The 19,830-nt window shown below is 40.9% G+C and overlaps 2 protein-coding genes across 9 annotated transcripts in view; one reads left to right on the forward strand and one right to left on the reverse strand.

The window, feature by feature from the left end:
- The window catches only part of CDK17 (cyclin dependent kinase 17), a 94,992-nt gene extending 87,830 nt beyond the window's left edge, over nt 1-7,162 (forward strand). For all 8 annotated transcript variants that reach the window (XM_030002864.2, XM_030002867.2, XM_030002866.2 and 5 more), the window contains 6 exons: nt 378-475; nt 795-900; nt 1,697-1,739; nt 2,939-3,029; nt 3,263-3,340; nt 3,767-7,162. In XM_030002864.2, coding sequence (XP_029858724.1) covers nt 378-475; nt 795-900; nt 1,697-1,739; nt 2,939-3,029; nt 3,263-3,340; nt 3,767-3,804 — 454 coding nt within the window. In that variant the 3' untranslated portion in view covers nt 3,805-7,162. The remainder of the gene's footprint in view (nt 1-377; nt 476-794; nt 901-1,696; nt 1,740-2,938; nt 3,030-3,262; nt 3,341-3,766) is intronic.
- A 4,109-nt stretch (nt 7,163-11,271) lies between these two features.
- The window catches only part of ELK3 (ETS transcription factor ELK3), a 39,593-nt gene continuing 31,034 nt past the window's right edge, over nt 11,272-19,830 (reverse strand). The window contains exons 4-5 of the mRNA XM_030003143.2: nt 16,637-16,759; nt 11,272-12,901 (exon numbers count right to left, since the gene is read on the reverse strand). Of these exons, the coding sequence (XP_029859003.1) occupies nt 12,803-12,901; nt 16,637-16,759 (222 nt within the window). The 3' untranslated portion in view covers nt 11,272-12,802. The remainder of the gene's footprint in view (nt 12,902-16,636; nt 16,760-19,830) is intronic.

The following is a 19,830-nucleotide window of genomic DNA, read 5'->3' on the forward strand; positions in this document are numbered from 1 at the left end:
ATTATTTCTCGCTGAAAATGCAGAGTACCTTTTTATTGCTTAGAGTAAGCAGGCATTAGGACCAGAGTGTTAGCGAAAAAACCCAAACATGTTCTCCTAATGATGTGATAATGTGGCATTTTACTATGAACTTTAATACAATTGATAAACTTGACATCTGAAGGAAGAGCATGTAATATAGCTATGACATAGGTTTTGTTTAGTCTTTCTTAGTTCTTTTGTTGTTACATATCTTTGAAAACTTTTTAATAGCAGCGTGTGGCTAACAGCTAATTTAAGTTTGGTTTAGTTGAAGAGAAATCACAGAAGTCTTTAAGAGCTGAAAGCTTAAATTGTTGGATTGTTTCTGATTTCTCTTTTTCTCTGTTTTTATAAAGGGGCGTTGGATGCATATTTTTTGAAATGGCATCAGGAAGGCCTCTTTTTCCTGGTTCAACTGTTGAAGATGAACTGCACTTAATTTTCAGACTTCTGGGTAAATGGATACTTTTAGCAGTAATGTTAATGCTACATGTTTGTTCTTCTAAGCCCTCTAAGCCACTTTTTCCACAAGAACTGTAGGTCTTTATAAATAATGATATTTTATATTGCATTATAATTAAGGTGAATGAGTGTACTCCTGATGATGAATGATTGAGCTGAGTGCACAGCTGAGTTTGTACAACATAAGACTCATTGACTGATTTATTTTTTTCTTTCTTTCCTGTTTAAATTACAGGATTAAATGCTTATTTATGTCAAAGTTGTTTCTTTACATTTTTTTAAGTTGAATTTGTTGCTTTTTTTAAATGCAGGAACCCCATGTCAAGAAACATGGCCAGGCATTTCTTCCAGTGATGAATTTAGAAACTACAACTTTCCTAAGTATAAACCACAACCCCTCATCAACCATGCACCAAGGTACTTCATGTTTTATTGATAGAAAATATGCATCCCTGTGGCTTTGCATATTTGTAAATGTGAACATGTTTCCAACTACGGTATGCTACTGAATGCTGGAAAACTACACATTAGTTGTGTTATTGTGAGCAGACAGTAATGCAAAGCATAATCCTGGTTATCGCATAATATGCGATTACTTTGTCTAGTATCATTTAAGGTACCTCAGCTCCTTAATGACCTATAGAACTTTAAAGTCCGATTAATAATGCCTGCATAGTAGGAGTACTCACACAGCACTTCCTAAATAACCCAAATTCTCTTCTGTTATATAATAGGCCCATTGTTAAAATGGCAAGGTTTCCTTGAGCAGTCTCTTGAAATCATTCTAAAACCATTATGAGGAATTTGAAGGGTCTGCACAGTTATTGTAAATAAGCTTTATAACAAAGACTCCAACATTTTTTATTGACTCTGAAGAAAAAGATCTAACTTTGTGTCCTTCTAGTAAATGAGTAGTGTTAGGCTTTAAAAAAAAAAAAGCTTTTTTTCTGAAATAGATGATCCAGGTCAATCTAGTAAATCACAATGTAAAGCTCAGGATTTGTCTGTCCCTGGTGTTTTCCAAATAGTCTTGTTCTGAGGTGTTGGTACTTGTATGTATATACATTAACATGCAGAAAATTTGTTTAGGTGAAAGCATTTCCATGTTTAATTAGGTTTGATATCATTTAGTGAAGTCAGTTTCTTTGCAGATTTGCTTTTGTAAATATAGTTCAATAACTGTTTTAATTTTTTAAAATATCTTTCTTTTTAGGTTAGACACAGAAGGAATTGAATTGATAGCGAAGTTCCTTCAAGTAAGATGTGTTTTGTGGCTATACTTTATAAAAGTGCAAGTTTAGAGTTTTAATATACTATTTACAAAATGTATTAGAAGCTATAGTATCTGTTAGATCTATCTCGAAAGTGGAATATGCAGCTGAATCTGTAGTGGATGACAGATTTGGGAAGAATGACAGTTTTGGGAAGCCTATGTACTGTAAGAATTTAAAACCTGATGTTTAATTTTATTTTTTTTTCCCAGAAATTATTTCTTCTCTCACTACTTTTTGTAAAAATAGAATGGATTCTATGTTAGCAATTCCCTGAAAAAACTAAATCTCTTGTGAAATATGGTATTAAACCAGAACTTTTAAATACAAATATTAAACTTCTGTAACGATGAACTTAGCGTACTACTAGAGAAGCAGTTACTAAGGTGTAATATTACCCTTTGATCTTGCAAAGTGTATTCAAAAGGTAAAGTGGTATGCGGGTTTAATCTTTTAATCTGTATTAAAAATGAGCCAGAAGCAAGAAGAGGGGAAGCAAGATGGAGGGCCAACTCTTAAGTCTTCGAGTAGATGCAGAAGCACTGTAACTTCAGTGTTAAAAATTCTTAGTACTTAAGGTAGAGTGCAGTATGATTTAAATTCTACATCAGGTCTTCATCTATTTACACATTGTGTCAGAACAGTACTTGCAGTCCTTGTTTGGACTTTGTTCTTATTTGTATACAGCTTTTTAAATGTCGGCATCTTTGTCCAAATGTGCACTATGCCAAGCAGGAGACGTTTGAGCACAGATGGAAGACCATGTTGTCTGAAGTTCCATTTTATGCAAAATGCTGCAGTGTAGGCCATTGAATTAGAAAACTTCTTTGATCCCATGTAGTAGCGTTTCATTGCAATTTAATATTAGAACATAATGTAGACAGAAGTCTGTCATCTAATCATTGTTACGTCTATAAATAAAGATTAAGTATATTTTTGACTTGCATCCATTTACAGCAGTTATTTTGACTATTTCAGCAATCTTGTTATATGTTGTTAATACTGATTTAGATAGCATATGTTAGATTTTCATGTGTGAGATAAAAGTAATGAAAATAAGTTTGTCGTAGTGAGTTGGTGAGAAATATTGAGCAAGTAGAACTCTATTTCTCCCTTTGATGAAATCACTTGATGCAAAGAGATTTTAATAAAAACAGCTCACTTTTATCCTTTTATGTTAATAGTATGAATCGAAGAAGAGAATTTCAGCAGAAGAGGCCATGAAACATGCATACTTCAGAAGTCTTGGAACAAGAATACACACTTTGCCTGAAAGTAAGAGGAGTAGTAAAGTAGCAGAGTACTGTTAAGATAGTACATTAAAGCTAAGTACATTGCTTAAGGAAAACCCTCAGATCTAATCTATTAAAGAAGTCTGGTATATACTGACTTAAATATTTGGGAATAGGAAACATTTTTTTATCTAAACTGTATGATTAAGAATAGAACTTTGTTCAATAAAGCATAGTTATGTTTGGGTATGAATGAATTTCTTTGTTACATTCCAGGTGTTTCAATATTCAGTCTAAAAGAGATTCAATTGCAAAAAGACCCTGGCTTTCGAAATTCCACTTACCCAGAGACAGGTATGGAAGGCTTGGTATTTTCTCATATCTGCAAATGGAATGCTGTGCCAGAGACATTTGGAACTGAAAAATACTTTGTTAAATTGGTCTGTGTGAATGTACTGAAACAAATATCAGGAATTATTTGCTCAGATTCCTGTAGAGACATAGAAGTTAAATGCACAGAAGGAGGTAAGTTTTACTAGAATGGGCAGAGAGACTATTAATATGAGAACATCGTGGTGTTTCAAACCATTACTGTGTGGGTGTTGAATGGTAGCAAAGTGGAAAAAATTGCAGTAAGTGCAGTTGAAAGAAAGATGCTGATGCTGGTTTAAGCGCAGAGGATATTCTCTCGAAATAGAAGGACAGAAGATACAGATAATAACTGAATATTCTGTTGTGCGAATACTTCAGTTTCTTACCATGGTCCGTGTTCTGTTGTAGGACATGGGAAGAACAGAAGGCAGAGCATGCTTTTTTAAAGTGGGCGATGCAGAGTCAAGCCCAAGCCTATTCTATCGATCAAGGACTCGGATCTGAAGGCAGTGCTCTCTGTTGGTGGACTTGGAATCGCAGTTTGTCTACACTGTCCTCTTCACAGTGGAGTCTTTTTATTTCCAACCTGCAGATTATGTTTTTATATTTGTTGTCACAGTGTGACAATTTTTTGTACAGTTGGTTTTAAGGTCTCCTCTGCCACTAGAGCCAGTAGGTTACAGCTGTTGATGTAACTGTAGCTGCAATTTTTGTGCAGGACTGAGAAACACAGTGCATTATTTATTGCGGAATCATTGCTGCTAAATAACTACTGTCTGTATAGTTAACACAACAGTTCCATGCCTGAAGAAGTTGCAATGGCTTTATAATATGTGAATGCATCTGTTTCTCTTCATAAAATGTTCTACTGCTGCGGGGTTTTTTTGTATTTCTTAAACTGCAGTGTTTTCTGGAATGTAAACATAGCTTTGCTTGGCTATAGGTGAACCATCTTTAATGCTCTAAGTTCATGGCACTTAATTCCTTATTTAACATTGGAAGTATGTGTTGAAATAGTTGAAAAATTATAATGCATATTATGTTTTTGAAAAGCACATGGTGTGAAAGTTGATTCAAACAAGTGAACAGTAACTATTATTTGCTCTCGGATTCTATGTTACTTATTGATAAATCAGAGCATGGAGACGGGATGATAAATTTTGTCAGGCTTACTCCAGCATAAGATATTTGCACATTATTGTGCATATGGGGCCTGCAGAAGCAATGACTTGCGGAAGCAATGACTTTTTTACCTTGTTTTTAACTTAGAAATACAAATAGTAAAAAGGAGATTCATAATACGTTGGACCCTGGCTTACTTTTGAAATTTAGAATTTCATTACAGAGGAACAGGACAACTAATTACAAGAACATGGGAATGATGTCACACTTTTCCCACCTTGTTGCTCTCTGATTTGTGCATTATTCACTTGAAATCAACTGGAAAGATGCAAGTTTGTACTTGATAAGAACTCACTATACTACAGAGCTTTTACAATGGGAACTTAGAGAGTTTTTCAGATCTTAGATGTTATCTGTTTACCAGAGATAGTAAACATGTTACTACTACGCTTATGCATCTCAGTGAGTATCATAAGTACACCCTTGGTGATGGTTACAGTATTTTTAAGCATTTGTGTTCACCTTTATGAACCTATTTGTTTAGTGCATCTTAAAGAGACTGTAAATCTTTATTGGTATATTTTGAAATGGTCATGTAAATCTTTGGCTGGTATATCATGAAAATAGTCATAGGTAACTTAATTTTTCCTGACATTCACTGTAAAACATTCAGGGGTCCTACCATTTCTGTTCAGGAAATCTTGTAGTTTATTGTTATTTAACAGTATTAAGTGAATTTTTGTATATTTCATTTTAACTTTATTTGTGAATAGTGATTGTGGCATGTTTGGGGGTGTTTTATTAATATTTCATTGATACTGGTAAATTTGAATTGGGATTTTTTTTTTTTTTTTTTTTTTTTTTCTGGAAGAGAGAAATTCATGTGTAACAGTGACTGTTGGACCACTACTGCTTTTCAGCATTTGTAAACCGGTTTTACGTTAAATCTTGTAGACCTAACAAACTGCTGTTATTTCTAACTGACCGACCTGTATTAATATTGTACTTTTGAAAGTATAAATATTATGTGGAATTCTTTGGTTTTGTTTTGAAATTTATAATAACAAAGGCCCTGTGTTGTTAAAAATACAGACTAAGTGAACTTGCGGTTCTTGGGGCATTGCTGGAAATGTTTAGTTAGATCTGCGTGTTGTGGGAGTCATCGGTTTTAACTTTGGCCGCTCATTAGTTCATGCAACGCGGGAGTAGTGGCAGTGAAAAGTAACGTGACTCAGCCGCAACGGAGGCCGTTCAGGATCTTATCGTAAACATGGTCCACAGTCTAATTATTGGCAAGCAAGTCCTGCGTGTCACACGGTATCAGAAGTCTTGCCTAGGTCTAGGAGCGTACTAACGTCTCTTGGATATGTGCGTGGGTCTCCCACTGATAGCAGCGGGAGCGTTGTGTGTGTGTCAGAGGCAGATTTGGCACTGGTGGAAAAACCTTTGTCCTGAAATAGTTGTTATATATTTTTTTATAGTTGCTATGGATCTGATCTAGATTTTATACTGATTAACTTTGTAGGAAAACGTTGTAGATGTGATGGTGTTGAAGAAAGAAGTATCAGAAAAACATCTCCTTTTTTTACAAAAGTAGTGAAGATATAGAGTAAGTGTTCACTGTGGATAAACGTGGGATTTAGCATTTCTAGAACAGTAATACTTTATAGGTCATAAAAGAACAAGTAATAATGTGACACTAATGAGCAAAGGACTTAAAGGTTTAACTGGTAAAATGAAGTGCATTAACAAATTTATAAAAGGGATCAGCTGCAGCTAACAAAAGGAGGTTTCCATTTTAAGTAGGAATTCAGCTTTTTTGTTACAGATGAAAAGATCTTCCATAAAATTAAAGCGCTCTGTTTATAAAGAGGTTTTTCTAAGGACCTGCAAGTGAATCGGTTTGCTTCATTAGGAGGTAGCTTTAAAGAATGTATTTCTTAAGAAACTTGGCATCTGTGGTCGAGCCGGTTTCTTTCTTTCTTTTAATTGTCTGTAATTGAAATTCCTGCATCAGCAGAGACAGTTCTGTGGCAGCTGCCTGCTTGGGGCAGTAGTCAGCGAGTCTGAAGTCGCTGGGCATTTCTCTGACATCCCTTTTGCGCAGTTCAGTGTTCTGCCTCCTCTCTGACAGCATCAGGTCCCCGAGAACCGTAGGCAGTGTCGGTCTTTTGGGGAGAAGACCTCAACCGTGACGAAAAATAAGCAGATGGTCACTAAAAATGGATGACTTTGACGATTCGGTACGAGAGCCTTTGCTTGAAGATGAAGGATCAGTTAACGAGAAATGGCCTGCAAGTTGTTGCTGGTGAAGGAGTTCTTTTTAGAAGATGCGCGGCGTACGCCATCGACCGCGGGGCAGGAACGCCGAGGTGCGTGTGCAGGCGCGCGTAGGAGCGAGGTGGGCTCGGAGGCGCGGAAGAGGCAGGTGGGGGTGAGGCTGCGTCGCACACGCGGGCGGAGGACGAAGGGGAGCGCGGGCGGGTGCGGGACGGCGATGGACGGGACAGGACAGACGGGGAGATCGAAGGGGCAGACCGGCTGCTCGGCAATGCTCTAGCGGAACCTGCGTCTCGACACAGCTCTGTTATTTTTGTGCTGCTTTACCGCAGCGTTAAGTAGCCAGAGTGTATCCCTGAATTGGGCAATAAAAGTTAAAATAAACAATTATTAAAGAATCTACATACTTTGTATTTGTAAATCATTTGAAAAAGTGCAAGGTAGCATTGTCTGGGCCGCTTGCTTGTTGTTTGCGCACAAGTTTTTCGATGTAATAAAGGTATGTTGTTTCTGTTTTGCAATGTGAAGATGGAATTAAGGTTAAGAATACATTCAGTTATTGAGGACAAAATATATGAAAGGTATGTTGTAAATATCCCCAAGCCAAGTATCATAAACCCAGGAAATACATGGTATTAAGGTCAGGGTTGAAAGAAATCCAAACAAATTACGGCATGGAAATACACAGCTATAGCACATAGTGACACGGAAGAAAAATTAGAATTTACCTTGTCTGTGACTGTGTGTGGTCACGGGTATGTGATCGTTTTGTCTGGTCACTAACGGACAGAGTTGAAATAATTTGTGCACCTTGTCAGCACGTTTCAATACCTTTTTTCCCTTAGTAAAGTTTGGCTTTGAAACAAATGCAACATTTCTATGAAATTTCTTAATTTTGGGGGGGGAACTTGAACACTTACTTTTTACAGATTATTTTTATTTTTTCATTTCAGAGACTGGGCTGTTAGAGACTTAATGGTACTGTTCGGCCTGTGTGTGGGTCAGCAACATCCATGTATCTCGCCAGCATCCATGTCAGACCAATTTCAGAGATTGACAAGATAGCAAGTATAAATTATAGAACATAAAGGAAGCACTGTACAAGCGTTTAGCTAATTGGTACGTTGTAAAGTAAGTTCTGGCTGTACAGGTAGGACGATTCTGAAAAGTATAAAAGCCAAGTGGATACCTGGGCTTTGTAATTCATACCATACAGCCTTTTCATCTGTGGAGTTTAGCTGCACAGAAATCACACTCTTGTTCTAGGCCCCAGTGGAAATTTGTGTTGTCAGAACTGGGATTAGAGTTTAGCTATTCTAGATTTTTTTTAATCTTTTATATGTGATTTTCACTGGGCTGTACTGTGCCTCTCTCTTTAACTGAAAGAAAAGATTAATGTCAGTGGAAAAACGCGTACATGACAATTTTCCATTATTTTCACGTTTTCTAAAATCCCATAACTCACATAAGTTCTGTAATATTTGAGCCAACTTAAACTGTGAATGCACGCATATGCACATACTTACTGTTGTAAATAACTGCTTAATTTATTGTCCTGGCTGCATCCTCCAAAATCACTTAAGAAGCAGGCCTGCCTGAGCAGATTGCTTTTATGGTCCTCCTAATGAAATACGAGTGTTGTTCAGCTCAGATGCCATGCCGTACCTTGAAACACATTTTTCCCCGGAGAGCTATGAAGTTCCTTCATTCGCTGCAGCGCGATCTTCTTGCGGGTGGAATTGCCATCGCTGCGGATTGCGGACCGGGAGAATGCTCGTCCCTGTCCCCTCCAACGTGCTCTTGCGGAGCGGCTCCCTCCGGGCCCCCGCGGCAGCGTTGGCATCGCCTGCTCCTCCTCTTTCACACCCTGGGCTTGTTTTTTCAAAGACGTTTCTTTCCCCTCTTCCGCGTCCTTCTCCTTAATTTGCAGGAGGCGGCAGCTGGCCTGGAGCCATGTTAGGAATAATTAAGGTTACGTTTATCCATTCACACTTCTTGCAGAGTGAACATGAACTGATGGGAATCTTTCAAGAAAAAAAACCCCAACATATCCTACCATCCTCTCTTCTAGGATGCCTTTCTACAGCTACCCCACCCACCCACCCGAGGCAGGCCATGACGCTGATTGCTCCAGAGTCCTTGCTTGAGGTTCATTTTCCTTTTTTCATTGAAATAAATTGATACTCCTCCTCACTAATGCTGTCAATCTCTTTGCCCTCAAGAAATAGGTTTGTACTCCATCTGTGTAGGCAGAGCACTCGCATATTAATTGGTAAGAGCAGTTACAGTTTGGGGCTAAAAGGGATTTCAAAAGTTGTAGTTTTCTGATGACTTTGTAGAGGTATTCTTAAATCTGAGTGACCTGTGTTTGTTGATCCTACAGGATATAGAGACAGTCGCAAGAAGGGAACAGCAGTGTCCTTATGTAAAAGACTACCTGTACTTACCGTGCCTTTTCTAAATTCATTTGGTGGTCGTGATGGCTTCTGAAGATGCTTCCTGTAGGCACAAGACCATACAGCCTCTTACTGTAGAGAGACTTGTTCTGTTAAAATTAAATGCTCTAGTCTGTTTTCAGGGACCATCTCCCCTTTAAACAGTCATCTTGTTGACAGTTCGTTACTTCTTTGGTAGGTATTTCCAGGCTGGCAAGTGCCTGTCTGATGAGACGAGTTTTATTCAGACAGAACAAATTGTTCTTTGTTGACGTCATGGACGTGTATCAAATCTTTCTTTTTATGTAGCTTGTTATCACCCATCACTCTTTTCCCCACCTCGATAGTTTTCTTTAGAACTGAAGCCACTTAACCTGTGCCAGGGCAGAAGATGTGTGCAATCTCTTGGCAAAGCTACCCAGTAGCTGTGGCCCTACTGGTGGATATTTATTTTTCTGAAAAAACAATGTAAAGGTAAGCCAACAATAGCCTGATCATGCACCCAGCCTACATAATATTGAAAACTTTTTGTGTATTGCTGAAGCGTGAATAAAGCGTCAATCTGTCCAAAAAATCCCTCAAGTATGATCAAATCGCAATTACTACCAAGAATATTGAAGAGAGGGTAAGTCCTGTTTTGTTCCCCAGGATTGTTGGCTTGGAGCGTTCCATGCCAGAAATATTGACGCTTTCACAGTATTTATTTTAAAAACATTTATTTGATTTTTTCTCTACAGTTAAAAAGATACCTGTTAATAAAATTCAATAGAAAATTACCAATAGAATGTTTTCTTTGAAGCATAAGGCATAACAGTCTAGTGTTTTAGGTTAAGTGTTGGACTTGAGAGGCTGGACTTTATTTGTATAAATTCTTCCCAGTAGGAAGAATTTTTGTTCCACAGTACTGACCAATTTGGAAGGCTGATTTCATTTTGACAACCTTTTTTTTTTTTTTCTTGATTGAAAAGTCAACTAGCAAAAGAAGATGTGTTCTATTGCGATTTTTTATTCTCTCAAAGATGAGAAGACAGCACTACTGTACTGTTTCTGGGTGTGTTAAGTTTTATTGGATTCTCTCAGATCCTTTACAGTAATTTGTTGAGAGAGAGTTTTTGTGTTGGGGTTTTTTTTTGTCCCAGAATTGCTATTTTCTGCTATCTTTAAAACAAATCTGAAGTCACTCAAGGGGCAGGAGGGTGGGAGGGGAGGCGTGGGTGTGTGTGCGCTGAGGTGTGGTGAGCCTTTTGAAAAGGAAAAAATCTGCCTTATTAATAGTAAGACTGTGGAAGAAACAAAATCATGAGCATCTGGATGCTTTTCCTTTTAAGAATCTCTTCTCTGTCACACACTCCCACCTCTTGTGTTCATCTGGGTTTTTTTGCACTGTGGTATTCAATACTTATTAAGTTGAAGATCAAATTTTCTTGAGTATCTCTCTTGACTTTTTAAACTCCTAGTGAGAGACACTTCATCTCTATGCCTTGTTCTCCCATTAGCTATACTGGAGTGTACAAGGCGAGACTACTGAAGTAGGCATTCATGCTTTTTTAAGAAGGAGACGAGAGTTGCCTCTAGAGTGCGAATAATTGCCTCTCTGTAACATAGTTACTGAAAAATATTCCATGTACCTGGGAGGAATCCCTTGAAAGCGAAATGTTTGATCTGCAAGCCCTTGTGATTTATCTCTACTAGGCTAGTCCATCCCTGCAGTTACATGCTGCCTTCCAACCTATTCTGAGTTTACTTCATATAAAGTTTCCCTGCACTCATAAATTCTGCGTAGGTCCATCTTCTGGTTTTGACTCCGTGGGGTGGTATCTCTTGTTGCTCTTAAGACGCTGAATCAAGCGAATGACTTCCCATACGTTTCATTCTCTTTCCTTACATCTTGCATCTGATTGCTCTGTTTATCAGCACTGGTACTTCATAGAGATACAGCAGCTTTTTATCCCGTTAATTACTGCGAGTGAAACTGAGGAGTCATTTTTGGTTGTGCAACTCAGGAGCCTGAGGAAAATTCCTGCTGTCTTTTGTCAGACTACCTCTGCCCCAAAAATGGCTTTTCAACATCAGAACTGCATTAATAAAATGTTTATTTAGCACCTTTCAGGTTGAAGGATCCAAAAGCACTTTACAATTAACTACACACATCATCACTGAAATGCATCCAAGCAGAAAATCAGCAGACAACTCACTGCATAAATTTCAAAAAGAACAGACTTTTGGCCAGCCGCTTGGCCAGAAAGGAAAGTAGAAGCTTTTAATGACCTGTAGCCAACAGGATTCTGATTTTGGTTTGGTTTTTGAAGGTCTCATCTGAAAAACCGACATGGTAAAGCTGCATTCAACCCACTTTAGCCGCCTCAGAAAACTGAAGATTTGCATCGGCCTTGCCAAGATTAGAATCTGTGGTGCCAGGGAGTCTAGCCTAATCCTAACCTGACATTTAGATGACTAAGCCATCACCTCAAGGTAGAGGACATACCCAGTAAATTCAAGTTGCAAGTATATAGTAACACAGTGCTGTTTTTTAATCCAGAATTCAGATGTTTATACATAAACATCCCACATGTACAGTATGCCTCTTCACAAGCACCAGGCATTAATTTACAGTCCTGTAACTGCTCCAGCTTTGGGGGAAGGGGAAATGCGACCTTCTGAGCTTTAGTAGCTAGAATAATCTTTCTAGGGAAATAGTAGAAGGCACTTGGCATGACTGAACAAAGCACCTGGAAATTCTCTTATCGGGAATGATCCTTATTCCCTGGGAGGACAGAGATTACCTGCAGTCTTTCCAGCTGTACTGTTGACAGTTCGTAAGAAATATACGCCAAATAAATTCTGAGCAAGGTCTCCTTTTCTACAGAAGTATCCTCAAATGCTGGAAATCTCACGACTACACACAGCCCCGTTCCTCCCTGTTGCGAGTCAACAGAAGAACTTGGGCGTAAACGTGTAAATGTGGCTTTGTTACTCCTAAATGCATCTCCTGACTGTAATGTTGATTACGTTTTTCACTTCAGCAAAGAAAAATTATAAGGCTATTTTTATACAATTTGAAAGCACTTAATACAAAGTTACATGAATACATTGCATCATATGGCCTATCCGTGGAGAAAATACTGAAATACTACCATAGGGCTGTTCAATACTAGTTTTTTCTTTCAACTTTTTATCTTAATACTAGAAAATATATAAATCATTTACATGACATTATGCAAAAGAAGGCACAGCCGGTTATAGTTTACACAAGCACAATGCATAATATGCAGGAAAAGGGATTAAAAAGAAGCTTCACATCCTTATTAGATACATTGTTGCAAACCATTAAGAAGTACTTCATCAACAACAGAAGTGTTCAACACTTGAGAGCTATGATATAAAAAAAATTATAATTCATTTAATGCAAAACAGATTTATATATACTTTTATATATAAACACTGTTTAAAAATGCTAACATAATAAAAGTAGATTATCCATGTAATGAAAAGTGCAAACCAAAGTAATAGAGGGTTTCACAATGTCCTTCTCATGACACAGGAAAAACTAGCCCATAGGAATGAAGTGTTAAATCCACCAATAAGTCCTTGGCGTGATGAGGCGTCATCAGGATTTCTGAGCGTTTGGAGAAAGCAGTACTGGAGAAGAGGCTCCGTCCAGACTGGGGAGTGGCACTGGTATGTGACCATTTAGCAAAGTTGGAAACTGTAAGAGGCCAAAAGGTAAAAATTACTCTTTATCTCGAAGCATTCAGCCCAGAAGCACATGCATTTAGCATTAGCAACCGACTCCAGATGTTTCCAAGACTTGTCATTTCTGTACAGTAAGATACATACCAAGTGCCTGCCTCAGCCATTAGGAATGTAAAATAGAGGATGAAACCTGAATACCTTGTAAATGTATGGGGATGTATAAATCTATTATTGGCTATATTTTAGACAAAAGTTCACATAATACATTTATCATCATCCTGGGAAAGCGAATGCTGTAGAGAAATCTTTACCATCCATTCTGCTTCCAGAATGTTTTTCAGTCTACAAAATACTAATTAAAATACATCCTTTTTGTCTGCCCTTCATAAAAGCTAAGCAGGAAAGAGCTTTGCAAAAGTGAAAGTCGAGATGTAGTTTTAGGGCAGAAAAAGTACAATTGTGAATACAAACCATGGGGAAAATTACTCTTGAGTAATTACAGTTTCTCTCTGTATTCACTAAGAACCCATAAACTAGCTACGCCGGATCATTCAGTATGTGAAGCAGAATACATTGTCATTTAGTATTAACCTCCTCCTTCTGAAATACTGTGCAAAAAATACTTACTCAATACATAAACTGAATATTCCTAGTTCATGACAGCATCTTGCCTGTAACTGGCCTGCAGGGATGTGTATTGGCTAGTTCTTAACATCTGACCTGAGAAAAAGCAAGGCAAGTAGGTGGAATAAACTTGCTGCAGCATGAGGCGGGAATTATCCCAGCGGTAGATACCGATCTGGCCTCGAGGCGCTGGGTTTCTGTTGGCGTGAGAGAGGCAGAGCTGGATAACAGAGCTCCTGACTTCAAGTGTCTGGTTTATTTTTACCCCTTATCAGATCAGTCCTCCAACAGCCATCTGTGGTGTAATCAACCTCTACACGTGCATATAATCTGCTTGTAACAGGATTACTCTTCCACTAGGATGTTAGTCCATGATATCCGTCTTCCAACGTTCAGCTGAAAATCGTTCCGAGCAGTGCAGGCTCAGCAGCGTCGGGGGGGCTGGCACCACGCTCCTCCTGCGGCCAGGACTGGCCGATACCTCTATTTTAACCAAACCAAAGCTCAGGAACTGTTGCCGTCGCTTCTGCCAAGACTAATTAAAACACAGAACTTGGATTACAAGCTCTTGCTTTTCTAGCCTAGGTTTCTGAAGTGAGACATGTAAATTTTAATGTGTTTCTTCTAAAGCTAACAAAAAGAGAGTTGTGTGATCTTTGGTGTCTGTCGAGGCGGGTGGCATGCTGGCACTACGGCCCAGGATGCCAACGATGCTAATGTCACGATTTCATCCTTCCCCTGGTTTCCAGCCCAACTCAGCTCTCTTCTTATTCTTCCTGTTGTCTCTGGGGCTGGGACAATGCTCTTTGTTCACACGCTTCCATACAGTGGGGATCTGGGACTTGACTATGCCCTCTCGGTGCTACTGTCTATACAGGAGTAACAAAGAAAATACGCTGAATTCAGTTAGCGCTGAATTTAGTTGGCACTTAATTCAAGCTAATCTGGTAGTCCTTAAGTTTGGCTGCATTTTCTTGAATTAACCAATTCTGTGCAAGTCTCTTGCTGTTCCAGTTATGTGGTAATTTCAAACTAATGATGACACATCAAAGGAAGTTTAATTACACAGCAGTGTGGCTTCAAAGAGAAGGCTTTCCAGGTAGGTCAATATATCACGGTAAATTGTGCAGAAGGAGACTGCAGATTTCAGCGATGCTCTACATAGGCTGTAAGGGTGTATAGGCGTAGGTGTCTGGGAGTTGCTTTCACCTTATAAACATTGAAGGAGAGTTTTTTACCAGTTAATAAGCATCTACGTGCTCTGTGAGGGAGTATGCATGTAGTTGTGTCCAGCGCTGCCAGAACAGGCTCCTCCTCGTTCGCTAAAGGAGGAACCGTGCTTTTCCCAAACCGTTCTGGGCTTAGCGGGATGGCTCCCGTCCTCGTCCTTGTACTATACAAAGACTGGTGCTAAAGCACTGCAGGCAGCGCCAAGCACAGTGCTATTGTGAAAAGCAGCACACACCTGAAAGAAAAAAAATAAGGGAACCCGATCTCTCCTCCATGCACGCCAGCATGCAAGGGTGCAGAGGCAGGCAGGCAGCCGCAGAGCTGCCCTGGCCTCTAGCTGCTGGCAGGCTGTTGGCTCCTTCAACAATGACCAGATGTTCTTTCAATTCCCAGCGCGAACGACCAGGTGAAAGCAAAAGCAACTTGTGAAGCAGTTCCAGCTCTTTCCTCCATTCCCCGACTAGCTGCGTGGAGGGCGAGCCCTGCCCCGACACCTACGCGGGATGACCAGCAGTTCTCGGTGGGGTTGGCTAGGCTTCACCTGTGGTTGTCGTTTCCTATTTGCTGTTAAAGTAAACCTTCGTGCTCTACAGACTTGTCATCGTGGCCTTTGCCTGACTCAAACACCGTTTACAAGGAAGGCCCTTCGGGTTTCTCAGAAGGGAGAGCTAAGGCCACTCTTCACTTCCAGTTCCCGCAGGGGCTGGCCACCGTAGGTCCGTACAAGCTCATTCCAGGCCATGGTGCAGACCCTTCTCTCTCAAATGAAATGTCTGGCTGCTCTTAACCACGGGTGCAAAAGTAAGATCCAACAGGGATAAATGAGTTTACCTGAGTCACAAATAAGGAGCCCCAGGGCTCCATGCTCAGCTGTGCCACTAGAGGTAGAAGGACTTACTGCCCCAGTGAGGACTGTACCTGAGCAGAGCGCTTGAGCTACAGCCCAGCCGCGGAGTCGGGCAGTCCAGTCCCCGCGAAGGTTCGGAGGCTAGCACAGGGTTCCCCTCCTCCGTTCGTGCTGGCCCATCACAGCAGTCGGGGAGTTCATTCCAGGGGTGTCCCTGCATTCTTCAGCTGCGCGGGTGACCATCAGCTTCTTGTGCTTCTTGCCAATCAGCATAATTTCTTCTGTGACCTACTGAATTGGCTGTTCTGCAGCAGCTACAGCCGGAGCTGCTAATTCCATCCCCACCATCCTCTTCCTAAGTCTCGAGCAAATGCTGTGGCCACTGTGGTTTACTTAACTTTTGTATTTACCACATCTCTCTCAAACTTTGAGATTTTTACTCTCCCAGTACCCATGAGAGAGGGGACAACGCCGCCTTTCTCCTGTTACATACAGAGAGGTCGTGCTCAGAGGTATGAAGTAACTTGGTTGAGGACACATGGATAATTTGCAGGAGAACTGGAAATGGAGCCTTGAGGTTCAGAGTGCCCTTATTGTAAACACAACTCTATGCCCTGTCTTTCTGAGTGAGAAGTAGCTCATTAAAACAGAAGGATAAACCTACACCCACCTTACTGGATGAGACCCAAACTGGTCTTGGTTTTCCCAGAGTCCATGTTCCACCACTCTCCTGGCTGGTCCCTGACTGGTCTGCACTCTCTTCCTGAAGCTCTGAGAGCTCAGTTACCTATTCCTACTGGAGTCCAGCATTTATTTCTCTTTCCTTCATACGATATGTGTGTGCTTGCTGCAGTAGACACTGTCCTGTAGGTTCGGACTGTGCTGCCAAGGCTTTGAAGAGGGTACAAATAAATAGGCTGCTCTTTAAAAGTGCCTGTTAACTCCAGTATTTTCTTAAACTATTTGAAAAGACCAGGAGATGCTCCCCTGATGTCTCTTCCACATGTACACTTTTGGAAATGAAACCTGTGCATTGGAAAGACCTACCTGGAACAGAGTGTTTGGTCCCTGCAGCCTGGCAGGACTCAGAGGAGCAACAGGACTGAGGCTGCTCCAGAAATGAATGCTAGACAGCAGCGGGCTTGGGGTCAGCAATAATCCATTTGGGGTCTGCAAGACAAAAAAAACACCCCATGATGCATGCCTTGGGAGTTACAGCTCCATACAGTACTCACGATCCCTGAAGTTTTACACTTCACCTTCTGGCTCTTTTTTCCCGTGAATTCAGACATACAGCATGCCGAGTATACTGGCCAGCAGCAACTGCCCATCCAGCCCTGCATCCTGTCAATACTGCATACCTGCACATTTAATATTCCTTCATACGCAAATTGATTTCATTTCTATCACAATTTGCTTAAGGAAAAGCACAGTTATTGTTTATTTGAACCACACTCATGCGACTGTATGAAACACCATGCATGCCCCAGTGTCTGCAAACACAGCCTGGTCTCCTTCAGCATAATTTTCTACCTTTTGAAGGGCAGCAATTGCTTGAACTGACTGCAGCTTTTAAAGCATTAATGCAATTGCGTGTGGAGCCAAAAGAGCCACTGCTGGTCTTTGAAGTTTACTCCTCTGATGGTGCCTGTTCAAAATGGAAGAAGTTTCAAGAAACTGGCAGTGCACAGGCTGATGCAGCGAGAGGCAGGTGTAGGGGCTGGGTGCCCAGAGGGACGGCGGAGAGCACAGCTAACTGTTTGAAAAGAACCAGAGTGGCAAGAACCAAGAATCCAAGGCTTTTCCCAACTCGGAGGTGGCTCCTTCCAGGGCCATGGTGCACACGGATTGCTGGGAATGCTCTTAGCACTTCTAAAGCACAATTGGAGTGGAGGTAGAGTTAAAGCACATGCAAATCTCCATTCAAAGGAAGAATCACATTAATTACTCTGTATCCAGAATAACTTTTATCTTTCCAAAAAAAGAACATGAAAGTGATGTGACAGTTTTGAACAAAGTATTTGGCATAATGAGTTAATCTCACCAGTAATCTTGATGCCAATTATCAAAATCAGTGCTATTTAGCAAAGCACTTAATGCAATTTGAGTGCACACTTAGCAAGTAAGTACACGTTTTGCTGTGTAGGACAAGTGCCTCAGTGCTCTGCTGAACTGGGCCATCAGTTTGTCCAGAGTTTAAAATATGTAAAGAGAAGACAGAAGGAGTTATCTCCTCCCCCTAGTAACCAGCACGTCATGCATTCTGGTACCTGCTAGCTTCCCACCAGGCCAGAAATACAAACTCCCACATATGGCAATTGCAACCAGGAGTCTCACTTAACAACTGCTTACGCCACGGGCTGTCGCATCCCGTTGCCAGGACTCTGCGGCGAGCAGGCTCAGGAAGGCAGGTACCACAGGTCATGTGGATTTTCGAGTGACGGACGTACTATTTGCAAAGCAGTGCCTGAGGGATCGGCTGCGGCATTTGAGGCTCTGTGCAAACGCACAGCAATACAGACCTGCTCTGACGTGCTTGCGCTGGAGTTCGCAACAGGGTCAAACAATTAGTTTAACCCCAGCAGAAGAGATGGGAGAGACAAGGTGCAGCAAACATTAAAATCCTCCTGGTGAGTCCATCCCAAGGTGTCTGAAAGGCTGTTTAATACAAAGAGCTTGGCTGCTCTTGAAGGGGACGATTTCTCTAAGGAATCTGAAAAGAAGCGGGGTTCATGGAGAAATGCAAAGGGAAAGGACACTGCCATCTCCCTTGTGCTGAAGAAGGTGGATCAGAAACACCAAACCCCGTGGAAGAAACCACAGTTATGTCCCAAGGAGTAATAAACATGTGGTATTGCTGGGAACGCAAAAGGTGTTGATGCATTGAAACAGCAGGTATGAGGGTCATAGGAGTACCAATGAGGTCAGGGTTTGGATATATTTGGGTGACAACAAAGGGGCAAAGAGCGGGTGGAGGCCTGGCAAGGAGAAAAATTCTGTCTTGATCTCGTCAAGTGACAGCTCTTGTCAAGATACCTGAGAAAAAATACTTGACAAGCAGGCACTTGTGAATGGCTCCTTCACAAACACCCTCTTCCCAGGACCACGACGCTTTCATGGGGCAGGAAAACAGCAGTACCAGTGAGAGCACCTTTCCTGTGCCACCTTGCAAGCTGACGCTTCACGGGCAGGCGGCTATGGATGGGGATTTACAAGACTGACAAAGAACACAACAAATTAGGTCAGGATAAATACTCAGAGATCTACTTACAGAAGAGCCTACTAACCTTAAAACCAAAGATGTGAGCAGCAAGACGCGACAACATTTGACTAAGGACACAGTATTGTGCCAACTGTACTAAGAGCTCCAATGAGCTACGCCTTGGTTCTTTATTTTTTTCTCTAAGGAGCTGCAGATATCCAGAACTGAAAATGCAGTTCTTGAGAGGATCTTTTGAAAATAGTGAAGAAAACTTGGAGGTGTTTATTCCTACCTAGATACAGCCAGAGCAAGTCTTCAGAGAGAGAGGAGGTTTGAAACTGAGCTGTCCTCCATTCCTCTCTGGCAGCATGTTAACATGCCCAACAACAGCGCTAAGCAAAAGCTCGTGTCCTCTGATGATCAGAGCACTAATGTCTGCAAGTTCTGCCAGAGCCAAGAGCCAGCCCAAGCAAGCCTCCAAACCTGTTAATATTTAATGCAAAAAGAGCACAGGGCCTCCCAGGCTTGTTCTCAGTATCGCCATCAGCCAAGCGTCAAAACCACTAGAGGAAACGTGAGTGTAAACACCACCACAGCACAGGCTATCCTTAAATTACATGCGGAAATTGATGTGTCACTTCATTTTCTGCCCTCACGCAGCTATACATCTGGTATTAGATGTGGAACCCAGTGGGAAGTTCCTACTTAAAAAACGGCATTGTAATCTAAGCATAGGAACAGTTTAAATAGAAATAATGCATTGCACACTGAGGATTCTGTTAAGCAACGATGCTCATGGCTCCTGACTTCTCTGACAAAGAATGCATCTAAGTACAACCTTTCTTGTCACTTTTAGCTGTCAGATAACGGACAAGTGCTGTCACACATACATTACTTCCCAGGTCATTAGGCACGTCCTGGAGCCTGAATGGTGTATGTGGATACAATACAGACCACGCACATGCTGGCTGCAGGCACACTACTTTGTCTGTAAGGAAACAGCATGTTGTTAAATGTTACAAATGCTAAAATAGAGGCC

Source organism: Aquila chrysaetos, chromosome 26 (genome assembly GCF_900496995.4).
Source record: "Aquila chrysaetos chrysaetos chromosome 26, bAquChr1.4, whole genome shotgun sequence".
In the NCBI taxonomy this organism is placed as follows: Eukaryota; Metazoa; Chordata; class Aves; order Accipitriformes; family Accipitridae; genus Aquila; species Aquila chrysaetos.